This window comes from Amblyomma mixtum, chromosome 10 (assembly GCF_055824585.1).
Source record: "Amblyomma mixtum isolate Tamu chromosome 10, ASM5582458v1, whole genome shotgun sequence".
NCBI classification, from domain to species: Eukaryota; Metazoa; Arthropoda; class Arachnida; order Ixodida; family Ixodidae; genus Amblyomma; species Amblyomma mixtum.
The window spans coordinates 30,987,588-31,011,190 of NC_143021.1; the positions used below are offsets into that span (position 1 = coordinate 30,987,588).

Below are 23,603 nucleotides of genomic sequence, written 5' to 3' on the forward strand. Positions count from 1 at the left end.
ACCTAAAAATTGCGTTGGTGGTCGGCACTCGTCGTGTCTTCTTTCTTCGTTCTCGTGTCGGGTGTCGCGCTGAAGCGTCGCGGCGTTCAGCAGTTTATTTTTCCCGCCAAGCAGCACGTGACGCTGACGTCACGAATATGACGTCACTAAAACACATGACTTCGACGTCGCGTTTTTGTTTTAATTATGACGTCACTTTTTAGTTGTCCACGCATTTCGAAGACGGCGCTGGCTGCGCACCACAAGCCGCCATGTTTTGAACGTATGGGCTTCTATGCAGCCTACGCTACCATAGTACATCTACCTTGTGTGGTCTTTGTCTTGCATGAGCTCGGCGGTTCGGCGAACCTCGTCCTAGAAAACGCTGTGCTTCCCGCTTCCTGCTGCGTTTGTCGATGGTTGCCTTTACTACGCACAGGTGAATACCAACCTTTACCTCCCGATTCTTGGCCGATCCCCCAGTGTGGGTATGTGCCATTCTGTCAAAGGCTACAACAACAACAACAACAGAAGAGGTTGATGGTGCTCCCGCTTCGCGTTGGTGCTTCCTGCTGCTCGCCGCTAGGAACTATTCACCTATAGCTTGTAAGTAAATGTAAATTATATTTCCCCGTAACATCTTGTTTGAGGTGCGACAAGACAGAACTACGCAGCGGACGCTACCTTCCACCCCCGACCTACCTTTCACGCCGCCGCTACCTTCCACGGCTGACAATGACGGAAGCAGCTCCTCCAGATTTGGCAGCATCAGTACTCTCGGTCGTCCTTACTCACCATCGTGATCCTGGACCCTTCTCTGGGGACGACGACGCTGACGTCGAGACCTGGCTTCGCAAGTATGAACGGTGCAGCGCTAACAACCGGTGGGACCAAACTTTCATGCTTGCGAACGTCGTTTTTTACCTTAAGGGTACGGCTCTGAAGTGGTACGATACGAACGAAGAGACATTGACCAGTTGGGATGACTGTAAGCAGAAACTTATTGACCTTTTCAGCAAACCACTCGGCCGGCAGCTTGCCGCTAAAAGATATCTCGCAAGTCGCGCCCAGTCATCCACGGAGTCCTACGTGTCCTATATTCAGGATGTGTTGGCTTTGTGCTACACGGTGGATAACGAGATGAGCGAGGCTGACAAATTCGGACATGTGCTGAAGGGCATTGCAGACGACGCCTTCAATCCACTCGTTTACAAAAACTGACAAGATTGCAGACATCATAAAAGAATGCCGCCGCTTCGAGGACGCCAAAAGCCACCGGATCACCCAGCATATCGCACGCCTGCCCAACACGGCTGCGTCTTCATCCTGTCAATATCTTTGTCATCGGAACCAGCCGACCTCACCAGAGAATGTGACCCGTATCGTACGCCATGAGCTTGAAGCCATTGCGACGGCCCCCTTAGCAACACCTGTAGCCAACAAGCCCCTGCCCCTTCCACTTATTCAAGCCGTCGTGCGCCAGGAAATTGCTAACTTGGGTTTGAACTGTGCCGCCGCTCTTCATCCCTCCCAAGTACCCGAAGTCCCTCCTCTATACCCTGTCCGGCCTGTTTACGCCGCTCCTCGACCGCGCAACCCCTCCGAGTTCCGTACGCCTGACGACAGGCCCATCTGTTTCAACTGTTCCCGTGTCGGCCACGTCGCCCGTCATTGCCGTAGTCGATGGTACTCCTCCCAGCGGACCCGTTACTCAACCCCACCTAATCGCCCCGACGCTGCAGACTTAAGCTCTTTCTCGCGACCCTTGGACACATCAAGACCCACCACCGACGTCCCGCCGCCCCGCTTCAGCCGCTCACCATCTCCACAGCGCCGCCAGTCCCGTTCGCCGCAACGACCGCGCGCTTCCTCTCCCGGCCCCTACGGACGATCACAGGCGGAAAACTAGTTTCTGCAGCGTTCAGAGGTGATGCTGCAGATACGACCCGGCTCCAAAATGCTCGTCTAGTTCTTCGTGCCCCGCGCAATTTACTGACCATACAATTCGATGGCGTTGCCGTCTCTGCTCTGGTTGATACGGGCGCCCACATTTCTGTGATTAGTTCCGACCTACGACGCCGCCTCCGCGAAGTACTGACGCCTGCTCCTACAGCCGTTGTTCGAGTTGCCGATGGCACAACGTCCCCAGTCCTCGGCCTGTGTGCTGCTCGTGTGACGATTTCTGACCGCCAAACCACCGTGCTCTTTACCGTTCTGAATCAGTGCCCTCATGACATCATACTCGGCCTTGATTTCTTTAGTGAGCACGCCGCCCTTATTGACTGTGCTATACAAGTGTTGTTGAGTTGGACCTACCGTACCTCTCAGATCCACCTGCCCCCGTTGTGCTCCGTCTCTGTACTGCCGAGTTCACCCGCTTTCCACCTGAAGCCGCTACTTACGTATTGTTTAAATCTGTTCGACGTCTTCCTAACGGCCAGTATATCATCACCCCTGTCCTTGATTTGCCCGTCACAAAGAATGTTGCCCTTGCCCATACGGTTGTCACAGTCTCCGCAAACAGCGCGTGGTTACCTGTTCTCAACTTCAGTACGCACGTCTAGACGCTTTCTCAAGGCATGTGCCTCGCCACGCAGTCCCCTACCGATGAATACGTGATCTCTGCAGTCACAAACTGTGTATCGTCCTCTCCGGGCGATCACGTCACAACTCTTTCGAGACCTGACCACTTTGCCAATAAGATCACTTCAGATCTCTCCGCCGACCAAGCTGAGGCGTTTACCAATCTTCTGGTATCTTTTCAGGACATATTTGACTTCAATGACCACCCTTTAGCTCGTACGGCTGTTGTGAAGCATCGTATGAACACTGGTGACGCCGTTCCTCTGCACCGCCGGCCTTATAGGGTGCCCAGTTCCGAACGCCAAGTGATACAACAGGAAGTCGAAAAGATGCTCGCTAATGACATAATCGAACCGTCGTCCAGTCCTTGGGCCTCTTCAGTCGTCCTTGTTAAAAAGAAAGACGGCAGCTGGCGTTTCTGCGTCGACTACCGCCACCTGAACCGCATCACAAGAAGAGACGTGTACCCACTCCCTAGGATCGATGACGCTTTCGACTGTCTCCACGGATCTGAATACTTTTCTTCCATTGATCTTCGTTCCGGTTATTGGCAAATCGCCGTTGACGAGCAAGACCGCGAAAAGACAGCTTTCGTCACACCTGACGGCTTATACCAGTTCAAAGTGATGCCTTTCGGACTTTGTAATGCACCAGCTACTTTCGAACGGATGATGGACTCACTCCTTCGCGGGTTTAAGTGGACTACGTGTCTGTGCTACCTTGACGATGTTTTTGTCTTCTCGCCCACATTTGCATCGCACCTTGAACGTCTCAGGAGTATCCTGACTGTCTTTCGTACGGCTGGGCTCCAGCTCAACTCGCCCAAATGCCAATTCGGCCGCCGGCAACTCACCATTCTGGGATATCTCGTCGACGCCTCCGGTGTACGTCCTGATTCAGCTAAAATTGCAGCGGTGCTACAGTTCCCTCGTCCAAATTCTCAGAAAGACGTGCGCAGTTTTCTTGGGCTGTGCTCCTACTTTCGCTGTTTTATTCAAGATTTTTCCCTTATCGCTCGTCCACTCACTGAACTCCTGAAGACGGACACAGACTTTACCTGGGGCTCTGATCAACAAAATGCGTTTTCCACGCTTGTCCGCCTACTGAAATCATCTCCGGTTCTGGCACATTTTGATCCCGCGGCCGCTACTGAACTTTGCATGGACGCCTGTGGCTACGGGATCGGATCCGGGCTGTCTCAAATCTCCCGGGGCCCGCACCGCGTGGTTGCGTATGCTAGCCGCCGGCTTTCGCCTGCCGAGTGAAATTACTCCATTACCAAACGTGAGTGCCTCGCCCTGGTTTGGGCTGTAGCTAAATTCCGGCAATACTTGTTCGGGCGTGTTTTTTCTGTTGTCACAGACCACCACGCCCTATGTTGGCTGTCCTCGCTGAAAGACCCTTCTGGGCGTCTTGCCCGCTGGGCGCTACGCGTTCAGGAATAGTCGTACACTGTCGTGTACAGTCAGGCCGGAATGAAACGCGAACAGAGCATGGGAAGAAAGCAAAATATTTTACCTGCCTACTTTCAGCTGAAGTGTACAACTAGCCTGATTCATGTGTCTGGGTAAAGGGCCTACTGAAATGCATAATCGAAAATAGGTTGTAAAGGAATATCTCGCTGCAAAGCAGAAATGTATGACATATGCGTGTTCGCGTTTCATTCCGGCCTGACTGTACAAGTCTCGACGTCTCTATCAAAACGCTGATTGCCTGCCTCGGTACCCTGTCGAGCCCCCTGATCTCAGTGACACTGACGATATCCCTTCCCTGTTTTGCATTTCTGATCTACGCAACATCGCTGAGGAGCAGCGCAAAGGTCCATATTTGCAAACCATCATCGAGGGCCTCAGCTCTGGAAGCTTGAAGCGCTCCCTGCAGCTCTTCGTTAATAAAAATGGCATTCTCTATCGCCGCAACTTCCGTCCTGACGGGCCCTCCCTCCTTCTGGTCATTCCCCAGCAGCTGCGGTCTTCTATAATTGCAGAACTCCATGCCCTGCCTGCAGCTGGCCACCTTGGTGTGGCACGAACTTACGACCGGATTCGGCGCCGTTTCTTTTGGCCTGGATTATACCATACAGTCCGGCATTACGTCACCAATTGCGACCTCTGTCAGTGCAGAAAGAAGCCTTCGGCACCACCTCCTGGTCTTCTGCATCCTATAGACGTGCCTATGGAGCCGTTCCACCGTGTAGGGCTCGACCTCCTTGGACCATTCCCGACCTCGGACTCCGGAAATAGGTAGATCGCAGTAGCCACAGACTATGCCACTCGGTATGCGATCACCCGTGCATTGCCTACGAGCTGCGCGACCAATTTCGTTGACTTTCTTTTGCACAGTCTTATTCTACAACATGGTGCCCCTAGTCAATTACTCACAGACCGCGGACGCTATTTCCTGTCCAGAGTTGTTGACGACATCCTGCGTTCGTGTTCTACCAAGCATAAGATTTCCACAGCATACCACCCACAGACAAACGGGGTAACGGAGCGTTTGAACCGAACATTAACAGATATATTGTTTATGTACGTCTCCCCCGACCACAAAGACTGGGATCTCGCATTGCCCTATGTGACGTTCGCTTACAGCACCTCCAGGCATGACACAACTGGTTACTCTCCGTTCTATCTCTTATACGGCAGACACGCCGTCCTGCCATTGGACATACTCGTGCCATCCACTGAGTCGTCCCGTCACCACCTACGCCCGGGACGCCATTGCTCAAGCTGAAGACACTCGCCAAATTGCCCGAACTCGGCTCCAAGCGTCCCAACAAGCGCAGAAGTCATTGTACGATAATCGCCATCGCCATGTCACCTACGAACCGGGGTCGCTCGTTCTTCTGTGGTCCCCTTTCCGTCGCGTCGGTCTCTCTGAGAAACTTTTGTCTCTCTACCATGGTCCTTATCCTGTTGTGCGTCAGGTCACCGATGTCACGTATGAAGCTGCTCCTCATGCACCTGCATCCTCTTCATGTACACCACCCACCGACATTGTTCACGTTATGCGCCTCAAGCCCTACCAGGCCGATCCTCTATCACCGGCCTAACGCCGGGACGGCGCTCATGCCGCCGGCGGTCATGCTACGACGAAGAGGACGTCGAAGTCGAAGTGGCCTCCTACGTGAAAGGGTCGCACGAAGTAGAAGAGGTTGGTGGTGCTCCCTGTTCGCGTTGGTGCTTCCTGCTGCTCGCCGCTAGGAACTATTCACCTACCGCTTGTAAATAAATGTAAACAGTATTTCCCCGTAACAATATTTGGTGGAGGTGTGGGGTATCGATCCCCGTACCTCTCGCATTCTTGTTATTTCCTGCTCATATCGGCATCAGCGGTAAATAACTGTCCTAAGTAGACGTATTTCCTCACCACCTCTATGACATTGCTACAAAATTATGAACTGCTGTTCTCTTGCCAGAGTGATGAACATTACTTTGGTTTTCTGCATGTTAATTTTAAGACCCATCCCTCTGCTCTGCCTTTCTAACTCATTGGTCATGTTTTACAGCTCATGTCTTGAGCAATACAGCTAGGCAATGTCGTCCCGGTGACCAAAACCTACAACTTGCTGCCTCGCATGAGCAGGGTTTGGCCACCCTGTTGTAGTTCTTGTCCATCACCTTCTTTGAACAAAAATTCACAAAAACGCTGAAGGTGAGAAAATAACACCAGAAATTAGGTACAACGAGAGAGTCAGCGGTAAAACGCACGCTAATATATCACAATTTCTGGACTGGAGTCTGCAAATGGTTCATAGCTCTCAGTACAAATTTAATGTGTGATATACCAAAAAAATTGCTTACGCGGTCCTCACCCGGTGTTTTGTCCGCTACGATGAATTTAAAATGCGTTGTTTAAATTGTCATCAAAGAGTATACAATCGGCAATTACGCAGATAGTGTTATGCCGCGTAGCTGCATAGTGAGAAATTCGAGAAAGTAGAAGAGGGAGGCCTGTGCAGACTAATCTGGGCCCTGAGCCATCTGTAGCCAGCTTTGACCCGTCGACCTCTCGCCTGTATTAAAACCATTTCATCCGCTACACTTGGTGGAGGTGCTGGGTTAAAAACGGCTTGGATTCGCCAGTACCCAGTCCCAGCCGCCGTGTAGCAGGTTCGTCACCTTTATCGCCTCAAGAGTTCATTTCAATGGCTACCACGCAAGCCACGCAGACCCAGGAACAGCGAGCTGAAGAAGATATGACCTTGCCCCATCAGCGAGAACCGCGTACATTCCGCGGCGAGTTCGAAGACGACGTTTAAAAATGGCTCCAACATTATGAAATGTGCAGCTGGTACAATCGCTGGAACTGTACCGCCCGCCTATACAACGATGTTTTCTTCCTTGCTATGCAGCTCTGACTTGGTTTGACAGCCACAAGGAAACTCTCACGACCTGGAGCCGCTGTGTTGAAGAAATCATTAAGTTCTTTGGACATACTGTTGCGAAGGAAGAACGCGCTGAGCAGCAACTTTTCCAAAGATCCCAGCTACCCGGTGAAACATGCCCGCAATGAATTGAGGAACCCCAGATCAACGGAGGAGAAAAATGACGCCGAATACAGACAATCGCCTGCCGTATTTAAATGAGCTACGAAAGAAAGGCGCATGCCCGTCACCTCGCTTTGATGATACAGTTGATCGCCTGTATTCAGCGCCATATTTCGCCTCCGTTGATTTGCGATCTGGTTATTGGCAAATTCCCCCGCATCCATTCGACCATAAGAAGACAGCTTTCGTGATCCAGATGGTTTGTACGGATTTAATGTGATGCCGTTTGGATTATGTACCGCCCTCGCAACGCTCGAGCGATCTATGGAAACTATCCTTGGAGGATATGACGTCATCCTCTGCATGGCACGCCTGTACGCACTGTCCAGAAAAAATAGCTACTTTGCTGCGGAGCCAGATTAAACTTGCAGGGTAAGGGGAAAGTACGTGGCAGAGCACGCTGTTAGGTGTTTCGTTTAGCTTATGTCTCGAAAGACTTAAATTATTTTTCATAAAATTTATTAAGAATAATGAACTAAGCATAACGGAAGAGATAAATTGTGATCAGTCCCACATATCTGGCTTCTAACATAAGAAAGATCGACTGCTAATGGAGCAGTTACTGCTGCATGGTATTTTCCATCTGATGGTGCGAAGAAAGCTTTATGCAAACCTATCTCTATTTCTCACTTGTTGAAGCAAGTAAAAAAATAGAAAACGTAACATTTTGAAAGTGATAATTTTATTGGTCAGAACAGCAGAGGGTCATAAAGAAAGCAAAACTCTAACACTGCCATAAATAGCACTCACTATTGTACTGAGCTAAGGTAGAAGCAATAAAGGACGCAAAACCGTCTCTTGAAAAGGCCCTAAAGCAACACCAAGAAATGCTAAACAAGATCTATTGATCTATAGGAAATGAATGCGAATTTTCAGACAACGAGCAATTATGTTATTTAAACCTAGTTCATTAAGCTATTTATTTATTCAAAATGAATTAATGGACTAGTTACTTATAGCTTATGCAATAACTAGACGAAAAATCAGTTGGAGAAACCAAGAAAAACTGAACGAAATGGTTTGCAGTTACGGAAGGTTTCATTAAATTTTCGAAAGCTGCAGCTAATTGTTTCATAGTGGAAAATCATCCTCTCAACCGATGCCGGCAGGTAACTAATGTGCGTTAGTGCTTAACGCCTAAAGAAACTCAACAGCGGAACTACGCTCAAGCCTTTTACAACAGCTGGATGTTAGAAAAATAAAGCGTTCGTTCCTCACACACAAACCGGTTTCCTTTGTCTATAAACAAGACCAACTTTGGTTGTGTGGTTGTTTGGAGGCAAGTCAAAAATAATGACGATTCAAGAAATATTTCAAGAAATGCTCCTAAAACTGCATATGGCATAACAATGAGTGCTGGCATGGCCACAACCAGTTCAAAGTTTGGCGCATTATCTAAGCTGCATTTCAAGCGTACCTATTAGGAAAACATGTTTAGGTGTTGCACCAGAGGATCACAGTGAAACACAGAATCATCAAAATCACGAAGCACGGAATGGAAGAAGCGATGACTTGATAATATATCTAACATTATTGCGGCCCCGAAGTAACATGGCGCATAAGTAATTCCGTTACGTCTGAGTTCATAAGTCGGGATTCTTTGTTGAAAGATGGCACGTCTCTTTATGGTACACAGGGGAAATATTATCTTTTCAGCCACCGGACTAGTTTCAATTAATCTCCTATTGCGCAATCGGCATCTTACTGACTTTCCCGCACCATAATCTGGAATCCTCATAAACAGTCCGATATCAGTAAGCTGGAATCCGTCCAAAGGAAAGCAGTACGGTTTATTTGCCGACGGTATGACAGACATTTTTCACCTTCATCCACTCTTCCTGCCATAGGCCTTTCCCTCCTTTGTACCCGCCGCGACAATGAATGTTTAAAATATTTTCATGGTATTGTTAATTCATCCCGCTTTGCTTCACTGTCTGAGTATTTGCATTTTTCAGCATCTTCATCTACAAGGAGCTACCACCCATTGAATGTAACACCCATTCACGCGCGCACTGATATGTTCAAATTTAGTTTTTTTCCTCGTGTTATCGAACGATGGAACTCTTTACCCGGTGATATACGCTCCCTGGAACCAAACCTATTTTTCAATGTTGTTGCAAATCTGTGATTAGTCTGTTGCATTTCTGTTCTGTATTTTAATGGTGTTCACTTCTGAATATGTTGTCCCTCTCTGCCTTTTTTTTTCTTCCCCCCACTCCTGCAATAGCCCCATCGGGGCTGCAGTATATGTAAATAAATAAATAAATAAATAAATAAATAAATAAATAAATAAATAAATAAATAAATAAATAAATAAATAAAATAAATAAATACTACTCTAAATAACTGTGTCAACTGATATGCAGTCAAAATGAACGGTGCTAAATTGGACGAAGTAGCCTTCTAAAATAGGTCAAAACTTTTTTGTAGTTTGTGGGTCACACTGTTAGGGACGACCACTGAGGTTAGGTTTCAATTCCCTGCCACACGTTTTCACAAGTAACTCGTATGAGCGTAAACATAAATTCCCAGCTCTCATCCTTCATTAGAAGCTGATTTTGCATAGTGAACGAACAGCAGATATGAAACAAAAAACAAGGCTGCATTCCAGTTCCTCATAAAATCGTGGCCCAGAAGGGCACAAGCAAACACTTCGTTCTTGTGTAATATGGAACCAATAGTTTTCCCAACAAGACAAAGTGGCAGAACAACTGAAGACTACAATGCAGGATTTAAAGTTTTCACAAATCTCCAGCTTAATTCTAGTGCTTATTTCGTCAAGCAAGGCTTTCAGGAGCCTAATTTGGACGTCACTTATCAATTCGACGCTGTTCCGTAACAACAATTTTCAGCTTCCCCCTCTTCTCGGTCTCGTTTCAGCTACCAAGCATTCATGCATGCGAACGTTTCAGGCATATCCTCTCATGTGGGGATTCCCTCCTTTATCAGGCGTGCCCACAAGTAGTGCCTACCATTTGATAACCGTTTGAGTGCCCTTTCGGTCAGCATCAAAGTTCAAAACAGCCTACGCTATCGATGTCTGGACAGTCCTCAATGATGCAAACTCAGTCTTCGGTCATTGGCCTCGTATTAATGCATCCAAGGACTCGTTATCATTCTGAATTTTCATTCTTGAGCGCCGTGAAAACACGTTCACGGTTGCTAGTTTCTCGCACGAAGGTAAGAGCTCGGGAGCATCATCTTATCTCAAAACATAGTGACTGGCTAGTTGGTTCTGCATACAAAATTGCAGCACAGCAGTAACAAGGACGAGACTAGAAGGACGGAAACACAAGCGCTGACTAACAGCTGTGTTTTAGTGCTCTGAGCCAGCCTATATAAGAACTAGGTACAAAACAACAAACCAGAAGCCAACACATCACCTCACGCATTCTTGGCACGATCGTCGGAATTGTCTCCCGTTCCTCCAATCTTTCCTCCTATCATTGGCGTTCAGAAATGGCATTTCCTTTTCACTAAGGCGCACAGAGGGGTTGCTTACACACTTATCTGCGCATTTTGATATAGCCAGAGCTTCTGCTATCAATCTTGTGGTGGTGTCCTGACACTTGCGAAGAATAACTGTTCTTCCAAGGGCAGGCGTGCAGCCCTCGCACTGGCTACAGTGTAAGGCGAGTTCCCCTGAGTTTGGGTCCCTTAGATTCTTTTTGTGCTCTTGTAGCTTTGTGTTGAGTCATCTCCCTGTTTGGCCTATATAGCAGTTGCCGCACGACAGAGGAATTGAATGTACCACACCTTCTTCGCAATCGGCGAGACGTGGACGGTGCCTCGTCACGCAGTCGGGCTCGCGTTCGGTGTCAGAATTTACTCCTTTGCACAACTGATGCAGCTTCTTCGGGGCCGAGAAGAAAATATCAGCCCCCGCTCTGTTTCACACAAACTGTATCACACGGTATCACATCAACTGCAAAGATTAAGGAAACGGATGATACGGATGATACGGGGGATACGGATACGGATGATACGTACTACATATTGTGCTAGCGCACATACGTCGCATTTAGTTTTTTACGTTTACGAAGTAAATCGGGGCTACTTTTTTATGGTAGCTAAGAAAGCATGCAAGAAAGGCTTGATATTGCTTTGAAAGACACAAGAAGTTAAACGCTATTAATGGGAATATGCAGGCAGAATAAGGTGGAGCCTAGGACACTCGTTAAACTACGCCAGCGCACTCACCGGTGCTCTGTTCAAGCGCTCTACAGGGATAACTTGCGACGCCGTTTTTGCATGCCGGATGGCGCATTACTCCAGCTGGTTTCATGCGCAGAAAAAAAGGGACAGGAAGAAACTAAGTTGACAGTACAAAGCTTTCTCTCCGATCAACTTAGTTCGCTCTTTTGCTAACCTGCGCTTAAAAGCAATTCCAGCTCTGGAGATGGAAGTAGACGAGTGTATTTCACTTAAATCTATAGTGAAATTTCATGATTAATGCTTTCACCTTCTTCATATTGTATCTTTATATTTTTCTGTATGCACCTCTGAGATTTGTGCCTTATTTTAATTTTGATTACATGACGTGATCAAGGATACTGTTGTCTACCGCCTTGCCAGACTACTCTATTTTTCATGCGTGCCAGTCATGTAGAAGGGGGCTGAGGCCCCAACAGGTGATAAAAGTCTTAAGGCCAAGCGCTTATATGACAAAGCTTAAAAAGATAACAAATGAAGAAATAAAGATGAAACACACTTCATCAAGGTTATAAAAACCTACACGTTAATACGGCGGCCAAGTTTGATGGAATTACAGTTGACATAATCAAATACAAGATATATATGCTGGAATCCCACATACTGCTTATATTTTATCATTGGCGAGAGTGAGGTGTGTAATCGATAATGCTCAAGTTGGGTAACATTGTGCTTGTAAAAAAAGACGAAAATCTTTAAACTGTCTCAAGTTACAGGCAGGTATCCATCTAAACTGCGATAATTAATAGAGATTAAAAATATTTAGGCACACATTAAATCATTCATATGCGGTATTGTTTGCCTCAATCAGTATGGAATTCGGTCCCACATAACCACATCTGCTGCACTAATCACACTGACACAAAGCCATACAAAACAATCAATTTCCGTCGTAGTTTCCTCCGACCAAGAAAGCCATTTAAATATATTGACCGCAACATAGCACTAAATAAGCTTCATGACTACGAACCCAGAGCTAAAATTTGTCTCCGGTATAAAATATATTTTTACGGCAGGCATCAGTAGGGAGTAATGAGTTGTGTCGTGTCCTGAACTTACTGATAGTCCCTGGGGCACCACACGGCTCAGTTGCGTGACACAATCTTTCTTCAGTCTAGGTAGTGGGGATTGAGTTTCTTAAGTGACTCAAGTGCGCGGCCGCTGCTGCCGCTTTGTGCGATAAAGAGGACCCCCCGTGGGGTGTCCGCGAGCGTAATCCAGGTGGCCGCGCTGCTCGTCCGCTCTTGCAAGAGAAGCTCTTCCGATAACCGCAGTAAACCACTCTCCCTGCCGTTCTTCCCGCTTCGACCTCGAGTCCACATTGGGTCACTCTGAGTGAAGTTTGGAGGATGCGTAAAGTTGGCTCACGGGTGCCCCGGCTTTTGCAGGGGAACCAAAACACGGGTCGTTTAACGCGCGCGCCTAGTATGCACGCTTGATTCCAGGCCCCAAAGTCTGTCGTCCGCACGTGCGGCGCTGACGCACCGAGTTCGGAAGGACCTGATTTGGCTGGTGCTCCGTCATCGCCGGCCATCACCGGTGGCCCCGCGCTATCCAACGACGTACGACGTGCGTCGTCAAGATGTACTCCGCGCATGCCCCATCCTCGGTCTCGTTGTGTCGCGCGCGATTTAACACCTTGGTTGGTCGTGCGGCATTTGGTCTTCACTATGACTGTGCTGTCACGTATGTGGCATATCCTTTGCAGCGTGCGCGTGGCTCCTCGGGCACGCTTAAGGGGGCTGCGGCTGGACTATGTGTTGTACTGAGGACTGGAAGTTAGTGCAGTGTTATGTAATGCAGCTGACTTTGTATGAACACTTGTGCACTCAAATAACTGTGGCTTGCTTCCTTCGGAGCGAGAGCGGAGGCGCGCGGCGAACGCTGACCGGGACCTCAGCTTGCTCTGGCCAGAACCCGCGTTATGCGCGCAAATTTCCACTTAAGATTCGTCACTGGGTGGTAAACCCTACAATTTTCATGATTTTTTTCATATTCTATTATGCCCGTAAGCTTCAGTCCGCACGTAGGTTGAGGCGCTTGTACTTGTTTTCAGTAAATATTAGTGGCAACAAAAATATATAATTTTTTCAGCACAAAAACTGCTTAATGCGATAGCTTTCATTTATTTTACAGGCTGTACTATTGCAGTAATCAGTCAAGTTTAAATACTTAGGAGTCGTGCGTGATTCATGCATAAAATGTCAATCGCAGGTTAGTAAGGCATGTTCGCCGCTAGCTTATGGCTGCCATATGTTGGTAAATGTCCATGATTTTTTTTTTCAGAGCAATTTTTATTATTCGGTAGTTCGCATTTGAGCATAGTTCCTTAGATGCTCTTCACGGCTATGGGCCAGCGCTTATGAAAACTGCTCAAAAACTATTAGGTTTCAGGAAAACGGTATTGTAGGACAATACGGTTTCACAGCGTTCTCGTTTGGACTTCGATTTTCACAGATGAGAAACAAGATCGTAATTTTCCTGTTCCTATAAGGTTCTTCTTGTTCTTAGCATAAGCTGCCGAATTGTACATTTATAAACAGCTTGCTGTCAGGATGCTGTAATGTCGGCATTTTTCTCACTATGTTAATTGCCGAATTTCTGTGATGCGTAAATCAATTGGTTCCACTACTAGCCAGGCAAGATGTGGCACAAAACTAGCTTTGAGAAGTTTTGTGCAACCTTCATATGAAAGGCCTCGCCTTCCACGGAAAGGCGTCCGCGAGCCGTTGCCTCACCCCACGAGTGACACACCTAGAATCGGTACGAAAATACCCGTTTATTCCGGACCAAAACAAGTATTTAAAATGGACACATCATAGAACAGCGGAGCCAAGCATGCGCAATCTCTCGGAACAGCGCAATGCTAAGGCTAGAAGAAAACAGGCGCTACACTTGAGCGCGGCCGAACAAAAATAGAGTCGAAAGGCAGTTATAAGGAACTAAGCAAAGTACAGTGAGGCGCGGATGACACAAACTGGCAGTGATGAGGGCTTGAAACGCTACATGAAGCCTGGCTGCTTGCGAGCAGGCACCTATGCCAAACAGCTATTACATCCTTGCAGACGCCACTTCCGTGTGCCCTCTTCATCCTGGTACGGTGCCTCTTCCCCATCGTTGCATACATCCTGCCTGCTCGTGCTGACCGCTGAATCCGTGGCCACGCTCTAGAAACGCTCCCGCGGGAGTCCCCCCGGGCACAGCTTTGCTGCCCTTATCAAACCTTCACCGCAGCGATCGCCACATCTGCCGAGCGAGCGTTTGGTGATGCGCAGCGCGGGCACCTTGATGACTGGAAGAGAGCGCGTGGAGTTGAAGTCGGTAAAAATTGCCCCAGAGCCAGCCCCACAAAGTGTCCATAGAAAATCTCCTTTCATCTGAGAATGAAGACAGGTGTTGAATGACATTGACTTCTAGGTTATGGGTCAAAAGCATGATTTCTAATGCGCCTGCTTTTTTATTATTTCATTTTTTATTTGAACATACTGTTAGTCCCTTCTTGGGACTGTTACAGGAGTGGATTTATAGACAACAAAAATGCAAGTTAGCACACAACAATACAAAAGCCAAAACTCAGGTCTAAAAGACAAGAAATCAGCATGCATATGTGGACTCGCATCGAGTGAGAAACAGAAGACGGAAGATAGTCAACTCTGGCCGTCAAACGGCCTTTTTTAACGACGCTTTCAGCCATTTAACTTAAATTATTGAGCTGACAAGAAGCGGAATAGAAGGAAATAAAAACGTTATCTGAAGCCTACGACGAACAACAGGAAAGTCCAATATGTTCATTCTGTGTAGCATTCCTGGAGAGTGTGGGGCTATCCATTACCTGCCACTTTATAAATATTCATGCTTATGTCCGCTGTCGTTTCCTGCTGTAGGTGAATGCCGGGCGACGCCGTTTTGAATAAAGTTTTCTGTGGCTATCAACCAAAGCGCTAAATATTGAAGCCTTTAAATTTCCCTTTGCTGGCAAATACTTCTTTTTCCCTTGAAATATCGGAAGAGCAGCATTACACGCACTCCTTGGTAATAATTCGGCAAGATGATAACTGTGGCCTAGTGTAATACCTGACGCAAAGATGTTTCTAGAATATGTCGACAAAAATATTATCTCTCACTAACTTTCCTTTTTCGTAGTCGCCGTGCGGTTTTATAAAAGAAACGATTAAATTGTCCCGGTGGCTTTAATCTCCTCAATCTAAAAATTTGCGGTGCTGCATACGGATCTTCTTGTCGATGAGCACTCATTCCTTTTGAAGCGGAAGGCCACCAAATTTTGGACCTATTCACGAGATTCATACCATTCAACTTCTCTTGAAGCGACAGTTGTGCCCCATTATTACGATCCACTTAATAGACGCAACAAAGTGTGGACAACACTTCTGAAACAACCTCTGGCAATGAATTATCATCGCGTTAACTTGAAACCTCGCTTTTATGAGAGTTAACAAGGTGGTATTTGTGCTTGGCAAAGAAACCTGTTGGAATCGGGCATCGGCTTCGCCTACCAGATTTTTCACTGTCTGCACTTTGAGCTCTAGACAAAAGCGAACTGCAGTAGGAAAGCTCCAATGCCCTCAAAAGGAATTATAGCCATGTGTCGACCCATGCTGTACGAGCCATAGCGGTCGGTATAGAAAAGAATTCCCTTCCGCCAGATTCCATGAATGGCTGTAAGTAAAGCTCACTCGGGGAGCTTCTGCTACGTTGAAAGCTGGAGTGGGCAGCTGACTGTCCACTGCTCACAGAAATGGGCATATAAAGGACGCGTGGCATCTGACACGTGCTCGTCAGAAGCCTCGCTGTGAAGACGCCTTGAAGACAAGGCGACCGCACCTAGGCAAGCGGTGGAATCAGAGCGGTTTCTGTTTATGCGTTCATGTCCCGCTCCGAGGAATTTTTTTTATTTATACTTTGTTTAAACGTCCCTGAACGATCATTGGTACTCGCGAATGCAATCCAGACCAACCACTGAACAGGGATTGGCCCCCTTAGAGCGAGAAAATCCGTTCTGGATTGACTAGTTGAATTTGGCATTTATTTATAGAGGAGTAAGGAAATATGCACGTATGTCATCCTGCCCGCTATGAATTTAGCGTTCCTCGGTTTTTATATTCTGCTTGCAGATCCGAGCTACACCCAAGTTATAGCGTTTCCTTACACCAACCAGAAGAACTGTGTCATCGCTCAAGGCGTTTACTACCAAGATGGTAAGCAGCGCATTTTTGTTTTGCAGGTCGCTTCAGATATTTCGTGCGACCCATCTTTTACGTCAAGAATATTACGAGGGGATTAACGCTTCTCTAAAATGCACTTGAAATGCTAAAAACTTCACTTCTGCCAGTGATATAGCAAACACTGAGCCATGAAGAGCGGAAGAGCTAATGCTTACAGCCGCAGATTACTTTATAAATGACTCTTATCGTGTGTCTCCATAACAGCCACGGCTTCTTTGCTGTGGATACCTGTTCCAGGTTTGTCTGCTCTCTTCTAAGCTTATAAGGTTAGTAGATATATGCTTGCGCATGCACAGGTCATCCTTCAGTTTTTTTCAAAAAGAATCAAGCTAACTCATCACCGCTCATAAGTCGTAAAAAGAATGCGTAAATCGCAACAACTTTTCTCAACTATATCTCGAAAACAACATAGGTGTACAAAAAAAGCATCGTCAACCACGTAACACATATTTCAATTTTTGAACAATACCTATGCAGTAGCATCATTATAAATATCTATTCGAGGTATTCGGCTGTATTAAGGCCAAACATTAGGGACGTAAATTAGCTCTGGAGAAAAAGCCTAAAAAAACGTGCAGCGATCACTTAAGCTCAGCATTAGAGGAAGGAAGCTATACCTTTAAATTTATGGGTAATGCACGTTTATGAGGAATTGTTCATTCTGAATTTACGTTCATAAAAAAATTCGGAAAGACTGATCGCAACAAATCATTTAATTTCAACCCACGTTTCAAGAACAACTTGGTTCCTTCTTGAAGGGGGGACTGATTGGCAAGCCAGCAGCAGCAGGGAGCGGCATTCGCTTTCCCTTTGTTAACTCGTGGCGAAGTCCAATAACGTATGCAGATGAGCAGTGTCTCCGGAGTACTGTTCACCTTCGCCTCTCAGAGCCATATTTGCTATGACTCCACGTGAAGCCTCTTGAACGGATTGCGCTCCACGGCCAACACGCTCGTTCTCCGAAGCCAATTCTGTGTTCGGTGCGTTCGCAGTTCTTGGCATTGACCGGACGCCATTCTTGTTTTGTCTGATTCTCTGGTCGAGATTGCTGAGAGCGACAGTTTTTGCTACTTACACTTGTCAGAGACGCGTCTCTATACACTTTACGTCCAATTAACCAAAACAGCGACCACGTGACCACACTCTGTCTCATAGCAAGAGTGAGCGGGCAGCGCATTAATTTATACCTATGGTTTCGATCCCTTATGTACGGGACAGTATAGCAGCTATCGAAGTGGGACCCTCCAGGGAGCATGATTTGCAAAAACTTTGGGGGCCACACGCTTGACCGAGAATGTTTCAAGTACTGTCAAATGACTTGGCAGGTTCTTGTGGATAAACTTACTAAATTAGGGCAAGCGCAAAATATGTGTGGGATTCGCACCGACGACATTTGCGCCCCAAGGCTGTGCATTCCGAAGACCCTCAAACGGCCATTACAGCCAAAGAGTTAGTCGCACCAGACGGTGTCCACAAGACATCGACTGCTGTAAGACGTCATACGCTAAAACTGCAAAGTGAACCATGTTTTTAACCCCGATTAGCATCCTGCCAATCTGCACTGCCATTGCGCGCTCCTCCTCTCTTCCCCTACCCTGAACTTTTTACCTAAACCTACTTCGGCTTCTTCCGTGGTAACCACACTGCGGGTGTTTAACGTGGCGACCCCCATCCAGCTGTGCATACCCGTACTCTCATCGCACTCTCCTCCTATTTCTTTCTCGTGCTTGCCACCCTGGCGCTACGCCGGCTACTACTGCTACTACGAGAACGCTATCCCAGCGAACAGGCCTTTAACAGTCCTTCCTGTAGAGAATAGCCATATACAAGGTCAGGCCGACTCAATCTGTATCAACTGCAGCGAGCTAATGAGAGGCTTACTATGACGCCATGTGCGTAAACAAATTGTTCATTCCGGATTCCCTTTTACGCACGAATACTGGTTTCTGAGTGAACTATATTGGTATCTAACGCGTTACCGTTTAGGCTTCCCTTCAGCATAGGACTGGACGTCATGCGGGAAAATGCAGGTTGGTTGAAAATGCGAGGATGTAACATGTGCAGTGGCTGATTTGAAAATCGAATAAAACATCACATATATTGTTAATGTACGATCGCAAAATGGCTAAGCTGTCACTATGACGCGTAAGAACAACACACGAAATTAATGCATTGAAAACAAGATTAGGTTAATGTACAATTCGAACGCGCAGCCCACGGATCCCGAGTCAGACACGTTACACCTCCGCCGCTGAGGCAAATTCGTTCGACGCGGTTAAGTTTAAGCTTTCTGTGCCTTGTCCGACGGTGTCCATGTCACCGAACTGGTGCGCACAGAGGACCCCGGGACGCTGAAGCGAACCGTTAACGCTGTTCCATCATGCCTTTAAGGCAAAGTCTAGGTGTCCCCCACCCCCTATTTTTTTTCGCTAGAAGTAAACGCGTACGAAGGAATAGATGATCTAAGACGTCCAAGGAACTGAAAACCAAACACAAACGCTGCAGAGAGAAAATATCTAAAGCCGAGACTTTGACACTGTTGCGCAGTCTTTCGGTGCCTGCATCTGATCCTGTACATATGTCATCTAATCACAATACTTGTATATAGTACCTCTGTCAACCCTATTCTTACTGGACGCCCCTCACCTCTTTCATTTCTTTAGTCTGCCTACTATCCCTCTATTTCCGCTGTCCCAGGTCAGGTGCTTCCCCTAGTGAAGGCACATCCCAGGTCTAACAAAACTCTCTTCCTTCTTTTTTTATTATTATTCTTGAATAAACAACTCCTACTACCACTATGGAACTACTACTCCCCAGCACCAAAATCTACTAGCAGCTGATTGTCCACTTTTCCTGTGACCACTTTGAGACTTTTCACGTTGACAGACCTTAGAGTTCGAGCCACTCGCTAACAGATTTTTAATATTTTCGTAGGCAAAGGGAGGGGAGGAGGGCCGTGTCGGGGCATCTCTTTGTCTGCATGTTCTTTTTTGCGTGCGTTTTATGAACGCACATACACAAGCCAAGTGAGATAGGGATCAGTAAGGGGTGCGTTTAAGCTTGTTGATAATCCATTCTTGACAAAAATCATCCAGAAAACGACTAGGGCGAAGGCGAGAGACAATACAATCCTTGCATGTGTCTTCCCATGTCTTCGCCAAGCTCGTTTTTTGCGCGCTTTGCGCCAAAAGACAGGTGTCTGCAAAACGTTCGGATATTCTGGTTTGGTTCCCTGAGGATGAGGACTCATATATTACCGACACTCTCAAAACCAACGCTTAAGAAAGCAGCGGCTGGTTTATGAAAGGAGAGGACTTTCGGATGGGCCACAGAGATTAGTACAGGAAGTACGCAAACGAAGATATTTCTTTGGAGCTGCAACCTCTGCATATCCTCCTCATGGAGAATGCTCGTGCAACATGGAAAGTGTAACATTTGCTGGAATAATTTATTATTGTCATGAATAGGAAAGTAAATAACAGGACTAACTTGCTTAGGGACTTCTGTTGATGCTGCGATGAAGGGAGGTCCACAGTAAAAATCTAGCCCTGGTTGCAAGAAATCAATAATAGGCGCCCGAACTATTTAGTTCTACGCGTATGTTCCTCTCACTAGCGTTTTTTCTGGGGTATATTGGAAAATATTCAAGGCAGAAGTTTGTGCTCACCTTCTTCATTCTTCTTGGAGGGCATGCAGGTCGCCTAAAACAGGATATTGACAACAAAACTGGACCAACTACTTTGCAACATAGTACATTTAAGTGTCAAGCGTATTCAGCAAATATCAGTTACTACAAAAATACATCTTTACATTTCCATTCTCATTTTACATACATAAAAATATATGGCTAAATCTCCAGATTTCGCTGTATTAGCCTATATCTCTTTTACATTTTTCTCTAGTTTTCTTGACATAGATGTGGCTCATTTAAAAAAAAACTTATTCCGACAACCTGTCCTCATCCTTTCCTTAGTTGTGGAAGCTAAAACGAAACTGTTGTTAGAGTGATTGTGTATCTTTATTGACCACATAACTCTCCACATATTTTCCCCGGTTTTAGGCTTATTATTGCATGCATCCTCTTTAGTGTTAAGGTCTTTTTATCGAACATTTTTAATTGAGCTGATTCATGAACCGTCTGTAGGGTGCATTGAAGGCACTAGGAGCGCCTTTTATTCCATGTGAACGCTGAGTTAGTGTCTCGGAAAATAAACTCAATTACCCTTCACCGATCCTGCGCAACTGTTCGTAGCAACAGACGATTAGAGCCTGCTCCAGATCTGCGTAACCATGGTCGACCTTTTCCTGACGTTAACTTCATTTTCAGAATGTGTGCTGTTTGTATCAAAACAAGCTGTGGACGACGTGCCGAAGGAATGCATCGATCATTTCGCATCAGTATGCGGCGTCGCGGTACCAATGTACGGCGAGGACATCTGCGACATGGATGAGATTCGTGAATAAAACATTAGTCCTGGAAATGGTAAAGAAGCATGAAGGGAGATATATCTTACGTGCATATCAATGTTTCATTTGTCCTCCAAGGTGTGCTGTGCGTTCTAAATCTGAGTCAATTGTGAAAAAAATTGTTTGTATGTGTGTGGGTGTGAGGGGGGGGGGTGTAGTTTTTGATTGTCGAAAAGGCTGGTGTTGGTCCACGATTAAAACATACAAGTGCTGATGCTGGTGTTGCATTTTTGTTACAGTTATAAAGCATTGCATTTTTTTGCAATGTGACCAATGGTTGTTTGCACTTTGTGGCTGACTCTACATGAAATACCGAAAGAATAAAATCTATACATTCTGTGACTTCATGAGTTCACTCAGGAAAAAATTGTTGACAATAAAAGTCCCCCCCCCCCCCCCCCCTTATGACCAAGCAGCCTCCTTGAGACATACACAAAGAGTTGCGTGCCCAATTACAGAAAACCTGGGTGAGTTATTCTGAACTAAATATCCGGTATATCAAGTATACCAACAGCTTTCAAAAACTCTTGAGTAAAGGGGTCTCTTTAGGTCAAATATGTTGCAATCGGTCTTCTTACTGCAAAACAAATTGACGAAGGTAAATTAAAAAAAATACATCTTCTACATGACACGGTAACAAGGTTGCAAGATAATGCGAGAACATTCTTCAGCTGGCTCATCCAGATTTTTCCACGTGTATATACATCCTGACAGCAACGGCGCAGCGGTTCTCGCTCGCCGAGTGGCAGGTCAGCCGGTGCGCCGCCGCGCCCTCGCCGGCCACATGCGCACCGCTAAGCCCAACTCAGTGCGCACGTGCGCATCTGGCGGGTCGGTTCTCTGTCGCGCCGTCGTCAACCGATCGGTCCGCTGGTATTTTTGATGCCGTGTTGATCTTGGGGTACTCACGTGTCAAATGAGATGAGTCATCGCAAGCGGCCACCAGCCATAAAGAGGAGGTCATTGAAAAAAAAAAGGTCAATACCATTGTGGAAAATGCAGTATATTGTATTTCTTCCCTGACTAAGTCAGGGCGCATGCCACAGCATATGTGAAGAATCTAAACATATGAATAATAGAAGAATCTGAAGAGATCAGAAGGATGGTGATGATGCATGACTTGTCGGGCACTAGAGTACGTGCAAGAGCTGTACACTGAGCTTTTCAAGCGTGAAGTTCCTTAGCAGAAGCATATTTGAAACTACACGTGAAACTTGCGTATCATGTGAAAAAAGCTGGTTCACAATGCTTTAGCGTCACTTCAGTTCTACTGTATTAGGCAGGAAAGACGTTTCTTCTACGGTTTTTATGATAAATGTGTGATGCATTTCTTTTTTCCTTGCACTGTGGGCACCTGCGCTGGTTTGAGGGTTTCTATGCTGTGTGTGCGTCGCTAAATAAACAGTTGTCATTCAGCGCTGTGTTCGTCCTTCTTCTCGTCTTTCTTTTTCCCTTATTTGGGCCGTGTGCCACTGCGCTGGAAAACTATGAACTTACATTATATACATACACATATTCTTTTTCTCTAAAAGAGAAAAAGGCCCCTGGGCAAAAAGCTACTTCAGAGTATCTTGACTAGGCCCGGGGCCCATTACAAGGCAGCAGGGAGCATACATAAATTCATACATAATAAAGTACAGGGTCACATTCGATAAGCACTTAAATTTCGAACGCAAAAGAGACGAAACATGTAAGGGTTTTTCTTTACCAATTAAATCTAATTGAACATGACACAATATGACAGGCAGGAAGAAGAATAAATGGAATCATAATCAGACATGTAGAACACAACGTTACGAAATAGTTCTAAGCGACAGACTTCAGTACAACATAAGATGTTCACTATGAGATAATGAAATAGGGAAGATAAAATTTTCTGTTTGCAAGGAGACACAGTGAGGATGTACATGCATATACACAACTAATAGTTAAGAGAAAAAACTGTCCTCCTCCATATGACTAAGAAAATTGCTCATAAAAACATTTCTTTTACAGCCGCCATTCCCACACCACCATTCATTTGAATTAAGTGTGTTAGGAACTAGGAATTGCATCATTTGCCTCCCATAGTTTGTGCGAGTCTGAGGTACCGACCATTTTATTCTTTGACGTGTATATCTAGATGGGTCTATTTTTTGTAATCAAGCAAATTTTAGGAGGAATTTGCTGCATTGGGAGGTCGTGGATTTCATAAGCAGGACGTTGTACTCTAACATTTTGCTTACTGGTAAAATATTGTGTAGGATAAATAACGGTGGTGTATGTGTCACGTAATTGGCGGAGGAAATAATACGGATGGGCTTTTTCTGCACGATGAGGATGTGGTTAATATATGTACAGGCTGCGGTCCCCCAGATTAAGTGGCAGTAGTTAATTTGAGAGTGAAATAATGCATGGTATATCAGTTTCTTAATTACTACAGGTAGTATATCGCGACATCGACAGATGACACATACAGATTTTGATAAGTTACTTGTAAGATATTGAATATGGTCAGACCATTTAAGATGTTCGTCAAAGATGACTCCTAGATTTTTGTGTTTGGTGACGACTTCAATGCTATTGGTGCA

The 23,603-nt window shown here is 46.1% G+C and overlaps 1 protein-coding gene across 1 annotated transcript in view; it reads left to right on the forward strand.

Annotated features, from left to right (window-relative positions):
• LOC149325526 (uncharacterized) overlaps nucleotides 1–21,070 on the forward strand; it is a 46,599-nt gene extending 25,529 nt beyond the window's left edge. Inside the window, exons 4-5 of the mRNA XM_089562940.1 lie at nucleotides 16,456–16,539; nucleotides 20,894–21,070. Of these exons, the coding sequence (XP_089419066.1) occupies nucleotides 16,456–16,539; nucleotides 20,894–21,030 (221 nt within the window). The 3' untranslated portion in view covers nucleotides 21,031–21,070. The remainder of the gene's footprint in view (nucleotides 1–16,455; nucleotides 16,540–20,893) is intronic.
• Nucleotides 21,071–23,603: the final 2,533 nt, after the last annotated feature.